We start from the raw sequence: 24,461 nt of genomic DNA on the forward strand, positions 1-24,461 counted from the left end.
GGACACATCCCACTCTACCAACACTTCCAAAGTCACAAGTCATTTAGCTTTAATGAGTTTACTACTTGCTCAAATTCAGATCATTATGTTGGAATGTTTTCCGCGAGAAAATATGAGGATGTTTAAAAGGTGCTCCAAAATTAAAGAGAACCTTGGGGGTCCCTTAATCAGGCATGAGTTCCTTCTTCAGCAGGAAAGGCCTTTTTGTAATGAAACATTTCACTACCCGGCAAAGCAAATGCAACATAGTCTACCTCATTTTTCATCTACTGATTCCTGTGAGCCTTTCCACTGGCTACATTTATTCATCAACTGTCAGTAGCATTCTGCCCCTCATCTCATGCTTTATAAATGTTTAAGCTGTCCTCAAGGCAGAGGTTGATGGACATAAAAATTTGAAATACATCTCAAAATGTCCGAGAGAGTGCTTGAAGTCCTGCAGCATAGTCTAAATGTATAGAATGTTCTTAGGAAAGTGTGTGTGTGCATGTAGGAACACACATAAATGTGATTTTTATATAAGTACTATAAAGCCATGGAAAAATTAAAATGTCAGTATCAACGGTATCAAACGTAAAACACCTCTTCAACCCCATTCAACCTTCATATGTATATGTGTATATACATATGCATATATACATATACATACATATACACACACATATATATGAATACACATTTTCAAACATAAAAAATATAGCATATTTATACATTACACAAATATCCAATTGTATTAGGTGCAAATAAAGCATGATCATGTGTTCTAATTTTCCTAGGTTTGGATCAGTCTTTCAATATATTTAAAGTCCCCAAGTATCTTTGTGGCCCACGGTATCTCAAAGCATAACTATATCAACCAGAAAGTGGATCTTCTTAAAACCTAATCACACACAAATATTCTTCAAGAAGAATTCCTAGTTAAAATGGCACTAGCATTTATTTGATCACTTCCCCCCTTACTTACCTCGTGAATTGAATTGAAAAGGCTCCAATCAAAATTCATTAATTCCAGAGCAAGATCCCAAGTGTTCATTCCCAAAATCCTGATGGACCTTTGCTGTGATTCCTCATTTTCCGCAAATGGATTCTAAAGCGACCAACAGAAGCAAAAGAATCCTCGGTAAATTCCCAGATGGTTGGCACTGAATTGGCTGGCCACAGAAAGGCACTAGAAGCCCACATTAGAAAAACAATCTTGTCTGAGTACACTTAATAGTTTCCCTGGTCTGTTCACCTTCAGTGAGTTACAGCCAATTCAGGAAACAGCCTCAGAAGCTGTAGAATGTGATCAATGATACTTCACTGAGTTGTCCCTCCCTTCCCAACAGGCAAGCATGCACACGCACGCGCGCGCACACACACACACGTGCATGCACAAATCTGATTATAAAACACTGCCCCAGCAGACAGCATAATGAAAGCAAAAGCCCTGAAGTCACTTTGGTTTCTGGTAAGAATTAATGTGCCAGCAGGGTTAGGATAAAAACAAACAAAAGAAATGTCACAGTGCACTTCAATAAAGACAGACATGGCTTTAACAGGAAATATGTTTAATGAGTCTCATCCCAGACATGCATTTACAAATTTTACTAAAATGCCCGTGGAAAGCAAAAAAAAAAAAAAAAAAAATTAACAGGAAATGAAAAATAAAAGTTAATTCATTTATACCCCATGGTGTATGATTATTTTAAATTATCAATTGCTTTCCCTAGACAAATGGGTATGAAGAGTTTGGTAATAATAGTATTTCTTTAAAATCTGACATAAAATTATTAAATGCCACCACAATTTTAAATCTGCCATCACTGTTAAATTTATTAAAAATTCTTTGGCATCTTTTCAAAACATCTGATTTTTTAAATTAAGGTAATAAATTCTCTCATTTGACTTGAACAGTTAATGAGGTTAAAACAGTTAATGTCTTGGAAAAAAAAAGAAAACGACTTTTTAAAAATAAATGCCATAGAAGAGTAAAGGGAATATTTCAGAATCCAAATATTAGTCTTTATTTTTTGAACTGCAAAATAAATTATTAGCATTTTTGAATTTTTATATTTATGAAAAGGTTTCCTAATTGAAAACATGACAAAAGATCTCCACAAGCTATTCCACAGACTTGATTCCCTTCAGAGTAGGTCTAGGTACAAACTGTCCCTGTACCTCCAGCATGGGTACAGGGTGGAGCTCAGTAAGGGCGGAACGAATGATGTATGTGCAGACACTGAGGTGCTGAGGCGGGGAAAGCCCAGGTTTCTCAGGGCCCTGTCTGGCTAGATGCGGACCATGCAGATGCCAGGCTACACTGCAGACGTTCACAGAGCCACGATCGCTGCTTACGAATTCGGAGCTGTAAGGACATTTTCACTCGGCTTTTTATCCCTCCTACTTTCTCCCTAAATGTGCCCTTACGCTGCCCCTGCCCTCTGCTTATTCAAGGTAGTCCACTGCCCTCTCCAGGAAACACTTTCTATTTCTCTATTCCATTCATTCAGGGCTATGATTCTTGCTTTCCAAGAAGACTGATCCATGCCCAAGCACAGGGGATATGAGTGGTTTCCCCTGCTAGTCTTCCCTTACAATGCTTCGTTTCAATGGAGAATTTTGGAGCCAAAACTACCAGAATTGTGATTCCAATGGGGAAATTTTAGGTGGGGAAAGCATTCACATGCAGGGTGGCATCTGGCTCAACTCACAGCACCTATTTATCCCTCAAGACCTGCCCCAGGCCTGCCCTCTGCTATTCCGAAGCCCTGGACTGCTGCAGAAGTGCTCTGGGAACTCACATGTGAGGGAACCACAGGAAATGTCTGTGTGTGGCTGGGCGTGGAAGGGTGGGACAATGGGAGAGAACTAGGGTGCCTCCATCACCAGGAGCCCACCATAACCTGCATGTCAGATCCTCCTCCTTTAAGAGGTGGGGGGTGACTAATGTTATCATGGCAACTTGAGATCTTGTAGATAATTTTACATGAGATATTTTTATCATAAGCATTGTTGGTTAACCTACATGGTATACAGACTCGTCCATTATATACAAAAAAGGAGCCTAGCTGGAAAGACCGATTCCTGTGATGACCGCATGGCACAGACCAGGATCCTGACTCAGGATGATATGATCATGATCTGGTAGAGCCCACTTTTTATGAGTGATAGCTCTGAGGCCTGATTCTACCATCCAGAAAGCAACCACAAGACCGAGGTTTTTAGGAACAACAACAACAAATCATCTAGTTAAGTATAAAGGTTCTTAAACTTAAAACTGAAAATAACATACAGTGGGGGTTTCTCCATTTCTTCATATGCTTACTCTTTAGTGGCATCTGATGTTGCCCATTTACACAGGGAATGCTGATCATGTACCTTCTCTTCAAGGGAATGGCACGCTCAAAGGGCACCCGGGGGGCAGAAGAACAGAATCTCTTTCCCTTTAAATGAACACAGGATGGATTCCTCAGCCTGATCTCCATATATCCACCAGGAAAGAAGAAATGGAATTAAGATTCTGTTGGAGAAAGTGTCCCACCTCTCAAATTCCTTGTTTCAGAGAGGCTTAGAGAGAAACAGTGCAAAGGGTTTACAGTTCCTAAAGACACACCTGCCTTTGATCAGCAAACAGCGTTGTTTGACAAGTGTACTGTTGGCTACAGGAGGAAACAGCTTGATGTATTTTTCTAACATTCATTTTAAAACACACAAATACATGTTCTCAGTCTGACATTTGTGCCTGTGTGCTTCAAGCACAAGGTTAAAGGTAACTCACCAAAGTGTCAGCCAGGTCTTTCCGGTAAACATATATCCGACCAGAGGCATCAAGGGATTTGGAGATGGCCAAGTTGTTTGGCTGAAGCTCATGCTTTTCTTTATTTACAGAAAAGAATAATTAAAAACACAAGAAGAGCTAGTATGCATTCACAGTACTGCTAAAGAGTGAAATCTGCCAAAGAAAAATACTTAAAAGTAAATGGGATGTGAAGTAGATGTAATTCAGTTCTGCATATGCTATACAATGACACCAGATAATCAAAGCTCATTATCCACGAAGAGGTACCCTCTTAGGATTCATTCTTATAATATTTAGTCATTTTTTACACAGAACAGCTTGGGGAAGAAGGTAAAAATCACTCTTCATTTCATATCTTTGAAGTAACCACATGAAGATGTCCCTGACAGCCTAGTGGTTAAGACTCTGTGCTTCCACTGCAGGGTGCACTATGGGGATTTGATCCCTGGTTGGGGAACTAAGATCACACTTGCCATGAAGCAGGGCCAACAAAAATAGAAAGAAAAGAAAACTGTAACCATACAGTAATACTGGTAACAGTTGGGCATATCTCTGTCCTCATCTTTATACAAATACCTATGTACACACATGTACATATAGTCACAGCTATTCATATGTATACATTAATAATCATAGATACATATATATTTGTAATAATTCCTTATGTGGTTTAATATTGTGATTTTATTGTAAGTACTTACCCACTTGTCAAAATTATTTATATATGCCATGTGTAATTGGTTATATAACAGTCAATTACACCATCACTTAATCTTTCTTCTATTGTTGAACATTTAATGGTTTCCAATTTTTTTTGTCATATAAATTAGATAGCGAGATACGTGCAAGATACCAGCAAGGGGCCTGACATATAACAAGGATTTGATAAATGGGATCTATTATTACAGCAGCTATAACATATATCGCTGAAGTCAACATCCTTCTGCATAAATCTTTGGCTCCTTATAGATGATTTTCTTAAGACAGATTCTCAGCAGTAGAATTACTAGGTCAAAGGGAATGAATATCTGTAAAGGTTTTGATACAAGCTGCCAAACTGCTTTCTAATTCTTACGTCTACCAATACTCATCATTACTTTGAATAAGTTTACTGATGTGCTAAAATCAAAAATAGATTATTGGTATATTTTATATTTCTTGACAACTAGTAAAGTGAATATTTTTCATCTATTCTTCTATTTTATTTACCTATTGTTCCTATCCTTTGGCCATTTTTCTACCATAACTGGACTCATAACACAATATGCTTCTCAAAGAAAAATGTCCTCCTCTCACCTGCAAAACACAGAGGGGAACTGACCAAAGTGATATTCAAGTTTATTCCACTGTAACACAATCAGTGTCCCCTAAGGTAGACCTTTATTTATCTAGCATGGTTGGAAAATCAATACATCACATCTCTTTTTCTAGATAACATAATCAATTCAAACACCAGATTTTGTTTTGAACATTTATTTCCGCTTGATATAGAGGGCAAACATGATACTCAAATACATTCTTTACCGCCCAGCATTGCAAAGATCAGTAGTACTGTCATGTCAGGCTGTTGACATCTGCTGTAAATGGTCCCACATGGCCGGGCTCTGACATTCTTCTATATTCTCCCTCCTTGTTTAAGCTACAGCTTCTTGCAACCCTCTGTATATTCATAAATACCTTAGATATGAATTTATAAGAACCATTCTGCATTTGCTATGAAATAAAATGGCATGGTTTTCTGACAGCCATTTTTCCATTTGCTAAGAACTATTTTTCTTACTGTCAGGTTTGTCACTATGCCATAAACAATGAAAAGTGACAGAATTTTAAGTTCTGAGTAACTGGGTAGGTTTCTGCTTACTACATACATATACTTCCCCTGGGCACAACAAGCTAGAAACCTACTAAAAGCTGTGAGAACAACAGTATTAGTCCTTTCAGAGAAACCGACAACATGGCCAATATGTATTTTCTTTTGAGAAAGAGAAAATAACAGTAGATCTCATTGTCATTTCATTTTGAGACAGCATTGAAAACATTATTTATTAAAAATTATGTAACTAGAGCAAGGAATACATTAGGTTCTGTTGGCTTTTTTTTCCTTCATAAGAACATTATTGTTTGGGGGATATGAAACTGCAGGCAGAAAGGTTCTTAACAGACAAAACTACTAATTGATGAAAAATGATGGCATATTTCCAAATCTGTGAGGTAATTCAAGAGATAAGCTTGTATTGCTAGTGATGATTAGCTATGAGTATATGCACATCAGAAGGTCAGATGAATCTAATTTAATAAAGTGTAAAAATGGTATTTCACAGCCATCAAATAAGATAGTGGGTAGTGAAAGAGCCATTCATTAATTCCCAGACGCATGTGTGGCCCTGGGCCGACACTGGGTCAGCTTCCAAAGGGGGTGGGTCTCCACTGCGCCACCAGGCCCTCTCAGGGTCGTTCCTTCTCCAGCACCTTTTGTCTGCACGGGGACCCAATGATTACTTTCTGTAACAGTACTGCCTTGAGAGGCAAATGTTCATTTTGATGAAGTTTACTGTTGTCTAGAATCATTTAATATCTTTGGTCACTTAAAATTAATATACAAATATCGTATTATCTGGAGTATTTCCTAATATATTTTATTAGACATTCAACTACTCTCTGAACTCCCTTAAAATTCATGTAAGTCCATATGTTTCTGAAACATTTGCTCTTTTCCTTTAGAGAATGTTTTGCTAGGAGGCATGACGGCCAGGGAGAGGAAGGAAAGGAGCACTGGGACTGGGGAGATGGGCTGTATTTGTTTGACTATGTCAACGATTAGCTTGTAGGGCCATTTTATCTGCCTCTGAGTAACAAAGCGGAAGAGACAGTGTTCCCTCACATAATGCTTTAACATCAAGTACATTCTGATCTTCTCCCGACTCTAGAGTGATAACAAAAGGTAAACAGAAATGCCCTTTATCTGCTCCCCCCCCCCACATCATCTCTGGTTGATTAGTTTACGCTGTCCTCCCATTTTTCAACTGCTGAGGCTCAGTCATTTTCTTTGTGTTTTCCTCAGGGTTAATGAGATATTAAATAAAGATCGTAAGGCAAAAATGGAGGCCAGCGACACAGAAATCTGACAGGCTCCAGTGGAAGCGTAGGGTTCTGTTCAGGTCACAAGATCAATAGTGTCAGCTTGTAATCTGTGTGATCTTATTCAAAACACACAATAAACCATTCTCGGAGGATAAATAAGGCCCAACAGGAGACTATAACCAGAGCTCACTCCCCATGTCTACCTGAAAGAACACTGCCCATGAGCTTTTGGCTTATTGTACAGTGTTTGTTTCCTTCGATAGGGAGTCTTTAAGTATTAACTTGTCAGCCAGTGAAATGACTAGTTCAAGGCTGTCTTTCTTTTTGCTTCCAAAAGTAATTTCATCCTTTAGCAATTTCCCAAGTTAATTTAAACATGAAAACAGAAGGCTTATCTAGAGTACAAACTATGTAAAGCTTCATAATACATTTCAAAACACTGGCACGCCTCTCTGTTAGGTTCTTGGGGAGGGAATTCAGTATCCAATGGTACCCAACTGTTGTCATGGAAACATCTCTGGTAGGAGGCTTCTCATTGTTAGGGTGATCACCCAGCTGCGGACCCAGAAGGGACGCACTGCACGTTTACTCCATAAAAATGTCAACTCTCTCCCTTTGGAGGCAAGCCAGTGAATGATTAAATATTCAAAGACAGAATATAACTTACCCCCAGAGAAGGTGACGGCTACCAAAGCCAGATCCTCTTCCGCATGTTGGATCTTTTCTGCCACAATCCTCAGGATCTCTTGGGCTGTACTGGAAACAGTGGCCTTCACGCTGACGTAGGAGTGCTCCGTAATGTACACGTGGCAAAAAACTACATGAGGTGAAAGAATTGTGAGTAAACAGAGAACTGTGGCCACAAGGTACAGACCTTTCCAAATCAAGGCACCCACCACACTACGCTCTTTAGTACAGGACAGACCCAGCTAGATTTACAGGTGCACACGGGCACCCGAAGGTATGAGAACGGAGCCCTGTACTTACACACACATGAGATGGAGACATTATAAAGCAGGTGAGCCAGCTGTAGTGGTCCTTGGGCATCCCAGAGCGTAATGAGAGCCCTACGTCATGCCCACGCTTGCTGTGTGTGCTTGCAGTAGGAGGCAGCCCCATCACAACCCAGTATAGTCTGTGCAACATGGACTGGACCTTACAGACCCTCCCAGGAGGGTTACTGAGACCTCTCAAAGCAGCCTCCAAAAATGTCTAACTCATATATTTTCACTTTACACTTCTCCTCTCGGCAGTCCCAGTGGCTCAGTAAAGACCACCATGTTTTCTTATTTGAAGTCGCATAAGCTGGCGTGCTGCAGTCCATGGGGTGGCAGAGTGGGACACGACTGAGCAACTGAACTGAACTGAAGCTTTATCTAAAAACCTGTTGCTTGCTATGGTTTTTGGCTTCAAGTCTTCTTGATCTTTTAAGAAATAATCTCCACCCCCTGCCTATGTCAAGGTGGTAGTGAGCTTAATTTTCAAACGGAAGTCACATTTCCAGTCTTTTTAATTTCCTTTTTTTTGTCTGTGGTACTACTCATTATTACAAGGGCATTATCACTATCATGGTGAACAGGCCCAGGAAAAGTATTCCTTTATGATTTGACAGCGGAAGCTGCCTTAATAGCGATGGAAATAACTGACATGTTATTTGCCTCTTATATGAGCCATTGTGAATGTATAAAACACTAGCTTCTTTAGAAAAGATAGGACAATAATATACTTAGGTATTCTTCTTTTCTAGATTGAAGAAAAGAAGTAGAGTGTAGCTCCTACAGAAATTTCATATGCAATTTAAATGGCACCACAAAAATAAACCCAGGAATGTTTTCACAGAAACGCAAATGAAGCAAAAGACAAACTATGGGTTTACTAGTATAGACCTCAAAGTAAACACACTTTGACAGAGGCACTGACAATATTTTGTTTTAGGTTTGGTAGAGTGTGTCATTAAAACTCTAGCATCCAACAAACAGCTGTTTTATGTGTTGTCAACGGACTTGTGAAAGACAAAAGGCTTTTTTCCTTCCATAGAAAGAAGGAGTTTTGGAGCAAGGCAAAGATGCAGTCTACAAAATGCTAAATGTGAGGAAAGTTTACATTGTGCTTAGTAAAATGATGGACAAAAACAGTCTGAAGCATCTTGAAATAACCCTTTGAAACTCAGCATGGAAAATTAAACAGCTAACCGTAAGACAAACGGGAAAGGAAGGTTAGCAACTGAGAGAGGAGGAGGTGAGGTTTTCTGTTCCTCCACTTGGTACAGATGATGTGACCCAACAAGCGCCCTCACGAGCAGCTCGTTATACACAAAGGATGGAATGGAAGAGGAATCTGTGACATTTGGGTGCTCAAGGGTTCAAGAAGTTGAGCAAATATTCAATGTCTATACTTAGAATTTTGGCACTGTTGGGGCAGGCGAGTTTAAAGAGAAAGTCTCCAGTCATAATAGCATGGACATTTGAACGGCTATTTCCCAGCTCTGCACTTGACTCAACCTTTACCCTAACAGGAGGAAACCATTTCCTATTCTGCTACAAAACAGTAAAGCAGAAAAGCACGTCAGCACTGTCAGTGTGCTGCAAAGGTGCTACCCCTGCCCTGACCTAGGAGCCCTCTTCGGATGGCAGGGGTGGAGGGGGGTGGGATGTCACGAGCCCTTTTGGCACGAACACTGACTGAGGACGCCCTGCATGTGTGGTAATGCCAGGCATGGCCTTGCCCGGGAGGGGTTTCTATCGCACATCCTTCCTTTCATTATTCCCTGCAAGATTTTCTCCTCTAAATCTCAAGGACTGACTCACTCCAAGCCCTGAACAGTGCTTTCAGCGGACTTTCCAGTGAGTCACAGGCAACGGACCGACAACAGGGGAGAAGGCAGCTGATGGTGCCTTTCCAGTCCTCTGCACCTCTCCCCAAGGATGCAGTGGACTCTGCATAGTCTCCTTCCCTTACTTCCCAAAGTAAAGATGTCCTGGCTTCGGGGACAGTACTCAATGATGAACAAAACTATACCACGGCAAGAGAAGAAAAACTTTCATTGTGGATGCTAACGTGCTTGTTGTGGTGGGGGTGTGGCAGCTGGAAACAGTTACCGCCAGGCGGAGGTGTTAAAGTTTTGTTGTTGTGTTAAAGTCCTCCACCTGCCCCCAACCCTTGTTCAAATCATACTCACTTTCCTCAGTTTCTGTCACAGTTCCTCTGTGCTGGAGCCAGTTCTCCTTAAGACTGAATTGGTGGAAAAGGGCTTTATTCTGCAAGAAGGGAGAACAAGAACAATGAACGAATGTATTGCTGCCCTTTGGAAAACCACAGCTGTTTGCAACATGTTCCAAAAGAGTGTGCCAATTTTTTTTGAATATGAAATCCATCCGTCTAATCTTAGAGGAATAAACTGGGAGTTGCCTCAGTTAATACTAGTGGAGGTGGAGAGTCTGAGCAACAGGACAGACCTTGGCCAAGGTCAGTGGCAGGGACAAAGCCCTCAAATTGATTCTTCACAACATGCTGAAGAATACAGGTGTGATTTTTAACCTCTGGCCACTACAAAAGTCCACAGCTGCTTCTCCTGAGAAAGATATGGTTTCCCCACCCCAACATCCTTACTTTTGGATAAGGCCACTTCGAGATAGTTTCATACTTCTGCTGTAGAGCAGCGATTTGCTTAAGGGAGACAGGTACATAATTCATTATGATTATCCATCACCTGACATATCGGCTCCTACAAAACTTGTGCCTGACGTGTCATTTTGCATTTCCCCCCTGAAGCTGAACAGGAAACACATTCATCCCAGCTACCATCTCTCTCTCTCGGTTGGCTTGAAGAGTGCAAACCTTTTTCTTACAAGACTTTCTTACTCTTGCAGGCAAAAAAGTCTTGCATAGATGACTTTCTATTTTTACATCAATGATTAACAATCAAGTTTATGTCATTCAAGGGACACTGGGAAAACTCCAGGATTCCAAAATGCACCACAAAAAATGCAGAAATGTCATAAAGTCAAGGGCACCTGGCTGAAACTGGATCCACACCAGCACAGGGAAAGCTAAGTGAGGCAGGAGTAGGGAGACAAGCTGCAGCCCCCAGCTCCGTGCCTGACCCCACTTGGGTGGGGGCAGCGTTCATGTTAACTATGAAGAAATGCCAAGTGGGGCAAGGCAAGGTCCCTAACTCAGATCACCCAGTTTCAGAGAGAAGGGTCAGCCTCACCTTCCTTTGTGGTGAGTATTCATCTACAGTGCTGAAAGGGAAACAACAAGAGGTCAGTCTTTGTCTCAAGCCCAGAAAAATGTAGCCACTCTCAACAGACACTACTTTTCAGGCATCGTGCGGAGATTTTCGCTTTTCAAAAAGGTAAAATGCACAGTATTCATTCATTTACTATGTAAAATACACTTGACATCAGGATTTCAAGTGAACCAGGAAGAAAAGAAGCTATTTATTCAATAGGTATACTTTGCTTTTTACTCACAGAAAGTGAGCATTGAGAAAATAACTGGATTTACTCAGTCCACAGAAATTCTAAGTTTATTCACATTTCACTAGATCTTAAGTGAAATTACTGTTCTTCAGACAGCTAAATAAGCCAGCCAAGGCTGCTCTTTTCCAGGATGCTATGATGTGTGGTAGGACTCGGGGGGGCCTTCAGCAGGTCCCCAGCTCAAATCATATTCCAGCATCTAAAAGATATTTCATTATCTCATACCAAAGAGGCAAGAATCATGACTTAGATCATGTTCTCACTTAAATCTATTATTTCTCATTTTTATGTAAGTTTTCAAGTGGAATGTATTAAATTACATTAACGTATTTAATGTATTTAAATTTTATTAAACCAGAATTAAATTTTCCCAATTGTAAGACCTGCCTTACAGCACAGATCAATTTCCAAGTAGGGTATTATTTTGATATAAATGTTTCTTTTTCATTTTTGCTTCATTTGCTTGTTCATATTTTCATATTAGTCTTAGGCGATAGAAATTTTTTACAGTGTAGACTGAGATGATAAAAAAAGACCACCAAAATTCATAACATTCATTATTAACACCCTGTAGCTCATTTTTGAACTTCTAAATGTGTGATTTTCATGACTGGGACAAAGGTGTACACACGATTTGTTTACACCCTAAAACTACTTACATAGCCTTCACTGCACAGGATCTTCCTTTACTAAATGCTAAGTCTCTAACTGACGATGTGAAAGGCTTGAATTAACATTTTCTATGAGAAGCGCCATTTGTGACTGCTGAAATCTAAGTTTGTCACAACTTGACACAGATGTGTTTTATGTTTAAAAAGTAGAAACTACATTGCAAATCAGAGAACAATATTTCCCTTCAGATTAACTTTGTAGGTATATCTGAAAACTGAATAATGACTCAATGTTTTCATTTACCAAAATTGTGAAGAACAGTTAGTGGTAAATCAGAGTAAAATTAGGTATTAACAATTTGAAAGACTAATCATAGATACCTCAGAGATACCTGGACATGACAAAAGTCACAGAGTAAGTGCTTCCCTTCAATTTTTCTAAATTGATAAAGATACCTCGGGGAATCCATAAAATGAACTTTAAACATGTGCCATGGTTTGCTGGGACTTGTTTATAAAACTTTTTTTCCTATCCCATTAGAGATAGCTATGAACCCCTGAAATGACAAGTTAAATATTTAAACTTATAAAAATAAAAAATAATTTATTAAATAATTGTTCTTATGGACCCAGACTGTCATGGCTCAGTTGGTTCCTATCATATTGAACAGGGTTTTTAAAAAAATAGCCAATAAGCTTGATTTAGTGTTCACTCATCTTGAGATATAAAAACAAAATACATATTTAGTACTTGAAAGCCTAATGAATCAAGATAAATCCCAGATCTGAAATGTTCAAAATGATATTTCTGAGACACCTCCAATTCTGTCATATGTCTGCTTTCTCTTACTATCTGTGATGAGGAAAATGAAATACTTACTGACGACGGTGCATTCCAAGTATCTTTTGAAATTCTTTCAGTTCTTTTTCAAGTATTGGGTATTCATAGACATCATCCAGCACATTCCTGTATATGGTCTGGGGTGGGGTGGGGGGGCAGAAAATGGCAGCTGAATTGGTCTGGTGTCTATTTTGAAAGGATTAAGACTCATACAGTGGGTAACCTGATCAGAGAGATAAGTGGAATCCAGAACAATGCAAGGGGTTAAACCAGGTACCAAAGAGCTCCTGAGTGGGGGTTCCACCTCAGAGTCCCTTGCTCAACTGTGTGGCTCTCTGGCAGCCCTTAGAGGCTATGGGTAGGAGCTACTCAAAATTCCCAGGCCTGTTCTACAATATATTTTTAGAAATAATAGTCACATAATCATTTGGGAGGGAAAAAGAAATCTACTGAATTAAACTAACCAGTTGTTTTGAAAGTAACAGTAGTTTAGTCAAAGACTTGGTTTAAACCAGTTTTTAACTGGATGTCTAAAAGATATTTGAATTTTGAAACCAAAGTGATTTCTTTCATGAAGACCAAGTCAATTTAGACACTTGCCTATTCTGAAATAGAACTCTTCCCCACACGGATTCCACTATACCCCTTCTCTGTGTTGACCTGCATAGCTAACATGCTTTTGGTGGCCAAAAGAGTCCAGCTGTCTACAAACTGTCTCCAGAGAATCATCTGTGTTGAAAAGACACTGCAGCCTACTCATGATTAGAAACACATTATCAGCTTACCTAATTTAAAATGTAAATCTAGGTTTAGCATCAATTTTATAAGTTATGATTGTTTTAACGTCTCAAAATATACCAGGTCTTGAAAAAGTTTCATAATGTATACATTCTCAATATAGTTCTTATATGATAAAAATAATGTTTTAGCCCACTATTGTAGATATGGGACTGGTTAGTTTAAATATATAATACATCTCAATATATTAGGCAGTATCAAATTTTAAAGTATGTTTTATTTAACCTTCCTTAATTATTTTGTTTGCAATCAAAATTCTCATGACATGTAAAATAAATAACCTTAAACGAGTCACTTGAAAACTTGCCTTCTACATTTATTCACATAGAATTATTTAAAGTTAAAAATTTCTAACTATGTAAATAATATTTGGCTTCAGAAGTCAAAACAAACAAGTACTTTGAATCATAACTTCAACATTACAAACAAGTTAGATGACTGTAACGTACGAATGAGATTACTGAAATGTACAACTAAAAATAAAATCAGTCATTCAGCATCAAAGAGCAACTGAATAACTGGAAGTTTTACATTACCTTTAAAAACATTTTTGAATGTTCATCTTCATGTAACCAGTCTTTGTACAGAGCAATCCACTGGGAAACAAGATGCAAGACCTTCCGTTTCCGACAAGGAACATCTGAATTTTCTTCTTTGCCTTGATACTTCTTAGCAGAATAGGTGCAAATAGTTAAGAAAGAATACTGCATTGTTGCAAGTAAAAATGTGAAGAGATCCATTTATTTTTGTTTTCACAAAATATGTTCAAGCACATTTTTGAAAAAAGTCTCCAAGTATCTGTATATGCCGGAAGAAAAGAACATGTGTAGGCAAAGTAACAGGTGTGCACTGAAAAAAGCAAACGGAAACCCAGGCAAATGATTGACGTACACTTGGTGGCAGGCCATGGGGATAAGGACTAGATGATCAAACTGACAAATGTATCATACAGTCCCACAAGCAGTGCAGGTTAATGCCACCTTGAAGAGATACCAGGTGGGTCATTAATCACAAAGGTGACTTCAAGAGATCTGGCCTCACTACATAGGTGGACACTATTTCCATCAAGATGACATCAGAAGTAGGACACATACACTTTGATCCTCAGAAATTTACATTCTAAAGTAGTGCCAAATGAGCATGGATTTCTGGAGCATAATTTGTGGTATAATTCAACTGTCCACCCCTAGGAATTTACATGAAAAATAAAAAAAAGAAATGGATAAGTGTACAAATGTAAGTAAAAAGGGCTTCTAATTTACATTTTCTCTGGAATAAAAAATATTAAATAGGAGTAACTTAAAGGCTTCAACCACTGAAGACAGTTAAATAAATTACTGCATATCCATTTAAAGGGCTCTTTTGTAGCCATAAGGCTGATGGTCCAGCACTCTATTTGCTGACACAGGGCATCCACAATATACTGTTAATTAGGAAAGCAAAGAAGAAAAGAATATGTCAGGATCATCCATTTCTATTAACTATGTTTATTTACATGGTCGTTGCCTGGAAAGATATATACTGATAGTTAACAGTGGCTTCTTAAAGTAATGAGATTTCAGAGAACATGAATTATTTTTATTATACTTACAAGCATTCCCCAATTTGTATACAATAACAATGTGTTAACTATGCTGTTAAAATTAAATAAAAATAACAACGTCAAAGACAACATACTTAAAACCTTAGGAATAAGACAGAAGCTTGGCACTTCCAAAACATGCTAGTGTTTTTGCCTCCCAAATTATCATTTCTGAGTATCTTGGACATTTTAAAAAATTAAGTAGAAACAGAAAATGCTGTGACACCAAAGACAGGTAGGCTTTAGGGTTACTGGACAGGATTCCATATTCTTTAATGCTGATATAAAATAGCAAAACAGGGATAAATTCTGTATCAGACTTTGTAACATTTTTTATAATCTGCTCAATTAAAAGAAGTATTTATTTGGGTCTTAACTGCAGCATGTAGCAACTAGTTCCCCGACTAGGGATCGAACCTGGCCCCCTGCATTGGGAATGCAGAGTCTTAGCCACTGGATCAGCAGAGAGGTCCCCTTTGCAGCTATTTTAAAACATAATTCAGTCACTGTCTCCCCAACCTACAAAAGTACATCAAGGACTGAATGGATAAAAAGATGTGGCATGTATACACAGTGGAATACTATATATAAGATCATGGCATCCAGCCCCATCACTTCATGGCAAATAGATGGGGAAACAATGGAAACGGTGACAGATTTTATTTCTTTGCGCTTCAAAATCACTGCAGATGGTGACTGCAGCCATGAAATTAAAAGACACTTGCTCCTTGGAAGAAAAGTTAAGACCAACCTAGACAGCTTATTAAAAAGCAGACATTACTTTGCCAACAAAGGTCTGTCTAGTCAAAGCTATGGTTTTTCCATTTGTCATGTATGGATGTGAGAGTTGGACTCTAAAGAAAGCTGAGCACCAAAGAATTGATGCTTTTGAACTGTGGTGTTGGAGAAGACTCTTAAGAGTCCCTTGGACTGAAAGGAGATCCAACCAGCCTATCCTAAAGGAAATCAGTCCTGGATATTCATTGGAAGGACTGATGCTGAAGCTGAAACTCCAATACCTTGGCCATCTGATGCGAAGAACCAACTCATTGGAAAAGACCCTGATGCTGGGAAAGATTGAAGGCGAGAGGAGAAGGGGACGACAGAGGATGAGATGGCTGGATGGCATCACTGATGCGATGGACATGAGTTTGAGTAGGCTCTGGGAGGTGGTGATGGACAGGGAAGCCTGGCGTGCTGCAGTCTATGAGGTCGCAAAGAGTCGGACATGACTGAGCGACTGAACTGAACTGGATAGTATTTATATATATATACATATGTATATATATAATGGTATTTATACTATAAATATGTAGAATAATATTTATATATATATATAAATGGTATCACTTTACTGTACAACAGGAATTAACACATTATAAATCAAATATACTTCAATAAAAAAATTTAAACATAAACAGAGGAGAAAAGTTATAGATAACACTGAATATTTTAGAATGGATTCATCTGGGGGGGCGAGAAATACTTAAAATCCTTGTTATTTCACCATAAAATTAAAGCAACTAATTCAGAAAACTAACTCAGAAAAAAAAAAAGTACATCAAGGACATCTGATATCTTTGATGTCTACCTGTGAAACAAACTCAGGCAAACACAAAGAATTTGTTCAAGTATGCATTTCTTCTAGTTTTTCTCTTGAAAGGCATAATATAAGGATTTCTCTTGTATTATTTCCACTTATGCAAATGCTCTTTTTGTCTTTTCCTGTGACCTTCATGGCTTGACTTCTGATAAAGAAAAAACTCTTCCTTAAACATTGTAAGGCAAGACACTCATTTGGAAACTGAGTGCATTTCCATGGCATGGCTTCCTGGCCTTTGATCCGTTGCATCTCTTCCAGTCAGTGTACGCAATCCTAAAGCCACCTTAACTGGTCATTAACCCTCTAATCACATCCATCATCCTAAGACAGCATGCCCTGACAAAGCTCTGAAATGATGACAGCTGACTGGGGGTGGGAGTGGGGGGTCAGACCTCCCAAGTGGGAAATCCTTGTCTTCCCCAGGATACTTGCCCAGAAACACACTATCACACATGCATGCTTCCCCAACAATGTGGTCTGGCACTAACTGATTGATTGTCTTGTAAGTTCAGTTACTGCCAATCCACTCAACCTCTTGACTCTGGGGTTTACCCAGTAGGCCAAATTCATCTCTAGATTTTAAAGCCTTGTGACACAGGTTTGAAGAAAACATAGTATTGACACACAATGTACCCAAGACACAGAATGTGGAAAACAGCAGCTCTGCATCTCTGGTCCCCCCTGCATACTCTGCCTCATTTCATCTTTCACCTTGGCTCTCATGACATTAATATTTAACACAGCCACACTCTACTGAGGGATTGAGTAAATGAAGAAAGGCAGTTAATTCCTAATGTGAGACATCTGTCTGAGAGGAAGCCGACACAGCATCCTGAAGCTAATGAAGGATATTGCCTCAACAGCGCCTGGCACAAGTCGTCAGTTGTCATGAAGACTGTGTACGTGAGAAGGAAGTCATCAAGGAGAGTCTCTGCAAAGAAAGGGAAAACAAACACAAGGTGAGCGAATCGGAGATCAGGGGGGCAAGCTGCGCGGCCAGGCTCTGGAAGAGTGCACAGCAGAAATATGATAAATGGAGGTGGCATTGGGAAGGGTGAGGTTAGGAGAATGTTAGCACAAAATACATTTATTAAAGTTACTTTTAAAAACTCTTTATATAGAATGCCTCAAGCAATGAGATTTTTTTTTTTTATTACAAGGCTCTCTAAACATATAATTTTGTCACCTGTTTTTTCCTTCTCTAAAACCTCATGTATATTTGCGGGTACAGATGTTATGGAAAACCAATGTATTAAAAAAATGTGCTTTTAAAAGTAAATTTTATATGATTTCTGAAGTATGCACTCCAGACCTACAGGAAATGACACCTATAAATTCTAATCCCTGGAGGCTCAGATGATAAAGATCTGCCTGTAATGCAGGAGAGGTTCGACCCCTGGATTGGGAAGATCCTTTGGAGAGGGCATGGCAACCCACTCCAATATTCTTGCCTGGAAAATCCTCATGGAGAGAGGAGCCTGGTGGGCTATAGTTCATGCAGTCACAGAGTCAGACACAACCGAGCAAGTAAGCACAGCACAAAAGCCATTTACCTAAATCTAGGGTAAGAACAATGGATAATAAAAGCCAAAGGATACACGACAATTTCCAAGGCCATTCACCTTTATCTCTTGAAAGCATCTGTAAGAAGTTGGGAAAGTGAAGAGTGATTTTCTTATTGCTGTGAAGAGAGACAGGGCTGAGTCCAGTTAAAAATGGAGAGCAGATAAAAAAGATATGACATACTCCTTCCTAATTCCTTTTCTACCTCTTCAACACAAACAGGTCCCATTTTTATTGCCTCTTTAGCTGACTGCTCTTTAAAAAGTCCAGCTTACATATAATATGGAACTGCTAAACAGGCAAACTGACTGACCTCCAATAAACTTCAAAAATGATAGAAAGATTTATATTCAGAATGCAAAGTAGACCTTTTGCCATAGTAGTCTTTATTTACTCTCCATATCTTAAAATTCATTTTACTCTATTATTTAGTTTTCATGTTGTTTACATTCTGGATACCAAAATTTTAGCTGTTTGAAATAGCAATAAATTCTATGAATAGTGAGCTTGTGTACTTAATAGTATTGATGGTCTTTCATACTACAAATGTGAACGTAGAAATGTCCAGAACAGAACTCTATAGCTTCATTTTGAAGACTGGAAAAATTCCATATTTTTAGAAATAACCAGCAACACTTCTTTAAAAGTTATCAGTGCAAAACGGACTGTTTTGAAGAACACAAAATTCTGACAAAAAGAGGCTATGAATGACACCTACAGCCCTATATCAGCTTCAGGGGTTAACTTATTTCCATGGTTTGTTTATGCTGCAAAATAGCAAGATACTCTTGATCTACACAGGTAAAGTGGTTGCAAATGGTAATGGGTTACCAAAACTTCTTGCTTCCTAGAAGCTCTTTATTAAAATAAATTAGAGGTGTTCATGAAGAGTATTAGGGATTTTTTTCAAAGGTATTTATTTTTTTCAGATAAGTAACAGTGAAAAAGTGAAAAAGTCAAAATGTTAGTCACTCAGTTGTGTCTGACTCTTGGCAACCCCATGGACCATAGCCCACCAGGCTCCTCTGTCCATGGAATTCTCCAGGTAAGAATACCGGAGTGGGTTGCCATTCCCTTCTTCAGGGGATCTTCCCAACCCAGGGATCGAACCCAGTCTCCTGAGCTGCAGGCAGATTCTTTATTGTCTGAGCCACCAGGGAAGCCCAAGCAACAGTATTCCTCACTAAAAAGGAAATAAAATTTGAAAAAAGGCACCTAAAATGTAAAATAAGCCTAAGCTTACACATATTGCATCACATGCAGTATGTGAAGAGTCACTATTACTATTAGTCTGTGGAAAAGCAAGTTCTCAAACAGATGTGCCGAGGCCTTGCTGGACATATAAGGCCAGCACAGGAAAGCTGGGGGAATGTGGCTGGCTGCATAACTGAATGCAAGTGGACTCATGCAGCCTACATTCATAGCAGAGCTAGGGGTTCTCTACTTAGGTCCTTGTTCACAGAAGTTTCCAATCTGTGCACAAAAAGGCAGAAGAAATTTTATTCTAAGCTCTATCCCCAAGCTAGTTAACCCAGCAGCACAAGTTAGTCACTGACATCCCAGTGAAAACTTTGGAATGTACATTTGAAATTTTTGTGTCTCTTTCATTACAGGGTTTTAAATAGCTGAAGTTAAGATCCAACAATGGTGTGACGTCTGAACCCCTAGGATATCTGGGAAACTAACTTGTAAACTATCACTCTGGGATGCTGCTGAACAATAATGTTCATGAATTAGGAGATTTCTCTGTACTAAATATGGTTGATGACAATCCTCAGCTTCTCTGGTCTGATTAGAAGTTAAGTCTTTTTTGCATTCAGTATCAGATACAGGCAGTAAGGACCTCAGAGAAGCCTAGAATTCTTTAGGCTTTCCAATGGGCCCTTACAGATTGGAGCAAATAATACACAGAAACCACTGGGTGACGTTACCGAGTACCTCACACAAGTCAGCATATAAAGTTCTTGGTGTGACACTCAGGTTCAGACTCTTTGGAATGTTCTTATGTGTCTGCTCAGTTGCTCAACTGTGTCCTTGTGATCCCAAGGACTGTAGCCCGCCAGGCTCTTCTGTCCACGGAATTTTCCAGGCAAGAATACTAGAATGAGCTGCCACTTCCTCCTCCAGGGTATCCTCCCGATCAAGGGATCAAACCTGCATCTCTTGCGTCTTCTGCATTGGCAGATGGGTTCTTTACCACTGAGCCACCTGGGAAGCCTCTTGGAATGTTCTTACGCTTAGCTAATTTAATGAGGTTGGAAGTATTCTCTAATCAAGTTTTACTCTATGAAAAATTCACATTAAAAAGAACACCATACTGGAAATACCTATAAATAATATATACAGTATTTTATGCAATAAAGAACTGTATTAATAAAATAAAAAATAAAAAGAACACCGTTAACTTTGACATAAGCAGCCATTCCACTCCAAAACAGTCTTAGATGATGAACTGAGTGACTCTGAGAGTTTGGTTGGATGGTGGCAAAACTATTTGGCATTCAATTCTATTAACCAGCTCATAGAAGATAATACTTTGTTGAGGCTTTGACCCAGAAATGCTTATTTTCCCTGAAGCTACTACCATATTTAATATTCAACAGCATTTACTTAATTATCTCCCTGCCATAGAAATAATAATTAAAGTAAAAACAATGAGGCTATATAAAAACATCTCCAGTTAAAAATCTAATGAAAAGAACAGCTAAAATTCCTTATGAATAGAACAGATTCCCAACACTCCTAACTCAAATCTTTATATAACTACCATTTTGTTCTGAAAATTTTCTACATAAAAAGAGCTTTCCAGCTTTCCTTTATTCTTCTCAGTACTGGTATTTTTTTTTGCTGCATATGAAAGTAATTGAGTGATTTAATCAAAAAGACACACTTCAAATAGCCACGCTTCAAAAAAAAGGCTGTCCCATTGGTATTTACACATATTTTTAGAACCACAATGGCTATATAAATGATCCCCTGAAGACTATTAGCCAACAATGGCCATTTAGAAAGACTAGCAAATCCACTGGCAACCATATTAAAACACTATAATTATATATTATATTATATACTGCTTAATTAATGGTAATTTAAGACTCTAGGTAGAAAAGCACTTTTGTGTATAAAAACATCTTTCACTTAAACACATTCATAGTTGCCATACAGACTCACATTCTGAATAAAAAGATGCATTCATTTATTTCTCGCTAATGAATACCTAGGTATTAATATACAAAAAAACTTGTCTTTGAAATTCTATCCATTAAATCAAATCACTAAATCTAATCCCAAGTTCTTGGCTCATCACTGACAAAAATACTCAGCTATCCTTTTGGGCATACCCCCTCTTCCCACAAATAATATAAAATTTGTAGTGGATTTTTAATTACAAAAATTACTTTTTGCAGTATAAAAGTAACATGCTAATAACAATCAAAACTGGAAGGCAAATACTATAACAGTTTTAAGAACTATGTAACTTGAAATAAAATATATTAATATGCTGTAAAAATCTAAAGAATGGCTCTAAAATTTATATCTATAATTAGCCATGGTGCTAATTAATACTTTTAATTAACTTTTCCTGATCATTTGCTACTTTTTAAACTTAAAGGCATAAGAGAAGAATTGTCTACTTTTATTTGATTTTACTTGAATGTATTTTTCTTTTATGCATAAATTAAAATTTTTTCTATCACTTTAAGTGTATAAAGCACTAAAAATTTCCATTTTATTTCTACAAAGCACAAAGGTTTCTAGAACATCCCCAAGTTATGTCAAGGGGGAGTGGTAATTGGCTTGGTATAGATCCTTTTTATAGAGTTCTGTTATGTAAATTTAATCAAATGAAAGGAAATGGTCTAAATGCTTCCAAAAATTCTAAGCTTAATGCCTTTTTCTTTTTTCAGTTATAAAAAAGAGAAAAAACAAAACAAAACTCTGAAGTCTAGAAATCATAATGAGTATAGGGTGACTTAGGAGCAATTAGAAAAATCTACTTCAGTTTTATTTTCCAACATTCGCCAACAAAATGCACTGCAATAATGAAACCACTCACCCATTAAAGTAAATTGCCAAGAAAGCAAATGAAAAGAATTTTGACAGACAACGGCCTATTGGAGCCATTTGATCTCTGTAAGGTAATGTGAATATTCAACATTTCTGTACTAACTCATATTCCCTAAAGTACTGCTGGTAGTTTTGTTTCACCTGTATTTCTACTTCAGATGCAATGAAATTTAAGGTGCTCTAAAATATGCTCAACTTAATCTTTATTCTAAGGAGCCAAGAAAAGCTTTGCACTTGAAAGGGCCTATTTCTGGCCCTGGAATGTTACAACTTACCATTATTTTTTGAGAAGCAGTGCCAAAATGTACCCTGTAATCTGATTAAGCACAAACAAAATAATTTCATGTTCATGCTTGAATCATAGGCTCAAGTGCTAGGCCACTGATAGGAGTTGTGCCTCTTGTTCAGTGTATTTCACATTTCAAAAACCAGTATTCATGACGTCAAATGCAGCTGTTTACTACAGCTTTTAAATTCAGTTGATTCCTGCAGAATTTTACAATTTCACCACAGTACTGCTTAGCCATTCTAAAACTGCCAAATCCTGAGATCTAGCTTTATTTTTAGATATCAATTACACAAGAAATGCTTATTCATTTAATGCTATTTCTACATCAAACTTGAAAAGTCATCCCTTTAATGACTATAGATAGGGATGCGTGGCATTCTTCCAATGACAAAATCCGTTTTGATTTTAACTTGGAAAATTTGGTTTTAGAATCCCACTGCATTTCTTGAGGACAGAATGACTTGAGTGCAGCAGGTTTTATGTTCTTGGCTACATTTAATTCCACACGTTGCCTTTTAAAAATGTCACAAGAAGGAGTGTGGAATATTAACAGTGGCGCTTTTATCTCCTCCGCACAGAGAAAGGGTCACATTTGCAGGTCACTCTGTCGTTACAGAGGGGCCGGGCCCCATGAGCTCCTGCTGTCCCAGCCCCCATCAGCTGCTGTGTTCAGGCACAATTCATGGATCTGCCATGTCTGCTGGGAAGCTCAGAAGACAGTGTAGAGTGTGCAGAGGGAATCAGAAAGCCTGATTCCCACCTGGGGAGCCTTGAGCAGAGTATCTCATCCCCCTGGGCCTTAGCACAATCACCTACATCTACACCTAGCAGAGCTGGAGTTCAGTCAGATAGAACAGGATAGCTAAGGTGTCTGGCAAAGAATCTGGTACACATCCAGCACACAATAAATCCTTTCTACTCTTTGCAGGCATGCTAAGTCGCTTTAGTCGTGTTCAACTCTCTGTGATCCCGTGACCTGTAGCCAACCAGGCTCTTCTGTCATGGCGCTCTCCAGGCAAGAATATTGGAGTGAGTTGCCATGCCCTCCTTCAGGAGGATCTTCCTGACCTAGGGATCAAACCTGCATCTCGTACATTACAGGCAGATTCTTTACCGCTGAGCCACCGGGGAAGCCCATCTGTTCTTTAGTTTTCTAAAATAAAATTACTTATGTCTGTCCTTACCCGTTTCTCCAAATGCTACCAGTCAACCAACCAAAACTGTGTATTGAGGGCTGAACTATACATAAGGCATTTGTTGAGGCACTAGGGGTTGATACTGGGAAGCACAGTGGCTGGTGCACGGCATGATCTAAGTGAAGTAACAAGATAACCAAGCAGTACCAACCACAGATGTCATAGGGGATGAAGGAGAGACTCCCGTATGCCGGGGAAGGTTTCACCAAACAGGTGACGTGTGAGATGACCCCTGAACTTCTGAGAAGAATTGGAGGAGAAAGAAATTAAGTGTGTAAGCAAAGGAGTGGGTATGGGTGTGTGTCTGTGGCTGAGTCACAGACCAGTGGTCTTTGAGACTTGATTTTTCCTAAAGATGTTTTGTGCTAGATGACAATATTTAAAAACCAGAAATCTGGCAACACCCGGTCCACAGTTCAGTTGGCAACCATGGTTTAGGGCTGAGTTGTACTTTTTATACAGAGGGTCCTCCCCAGTTTAGCACAGTTCTACTCTGGTTGGCTTCTTTTGTTCACATGAACTGTCTGTGGACATATGAGTTTGCAAGTCTCAGTCTATGGTATA

The 24,461-nt window shown here is 38.7% G+C and overlaps 1 protein-coding gene across 3 annotated transcripts in view; it reads right to left on the reverse strand.

Annotated features, from left to right (window-relative positions):
* RAPGEF5 (Rap guanine nucleotide exchange factor 5) overlaps positions 1-24,461 on the reverse strand; it is a 235,495-nt gene that overhangs the window by 30,126 nt on the left and 180,908 nt on the right. For all 3 annotated transcript variants that reach the window (XM_081536402.1, XM_081536404.1, XM_081536403.1), the window contains exons 12-19: positions 17,634-17,712; positions 14,133-14,277; positions 12,838-12,935; positions 11,076-11,106; positions 10,041-10,119; positions 7,530-7,679; positions 3,761-3,858; positions 965-1,087 (exon numbers count right to left, since the gene is read on the reverse strand). In XM_081536402.1, coding sequence (XP_081392528.1) covers positions 965-1,087; positions 3,761-3,858; positions 7,530-7,679; positions 10,041-10,119; positions 11,076-11,106; positions 12,838-12,935; positions 14,133-14,277; positions 17,634-17,712 — 803 coding nt within the window. The remainder of the gene's footprint in view (positions 1-964; positions 1,088-3,760; positions 3,859-7,529; positions 7,680-10,040; positions 10,120-11,075; positions 11,107-12,837; positions 12,936-14,132; positions 14,278-17,633; positions 17,713-24,461) is intronic.

Source organism: Giraffa tippelskirchi, chromosome 10 (genome assembly GCF_054371585.1).
Source record: "Giraffa tippelskirchi isolate mGirTip1 chromosome 10, T2T-mGirTip1v1.2.pri, whole genome shotgun sequence".
Taxonomy (NCBI): Eukaryota; Metazoa; Chordata; class Mammalia; order Artiodactyla; family Giraffidae; genus Giraffa; species Giraffa tippelskirchi.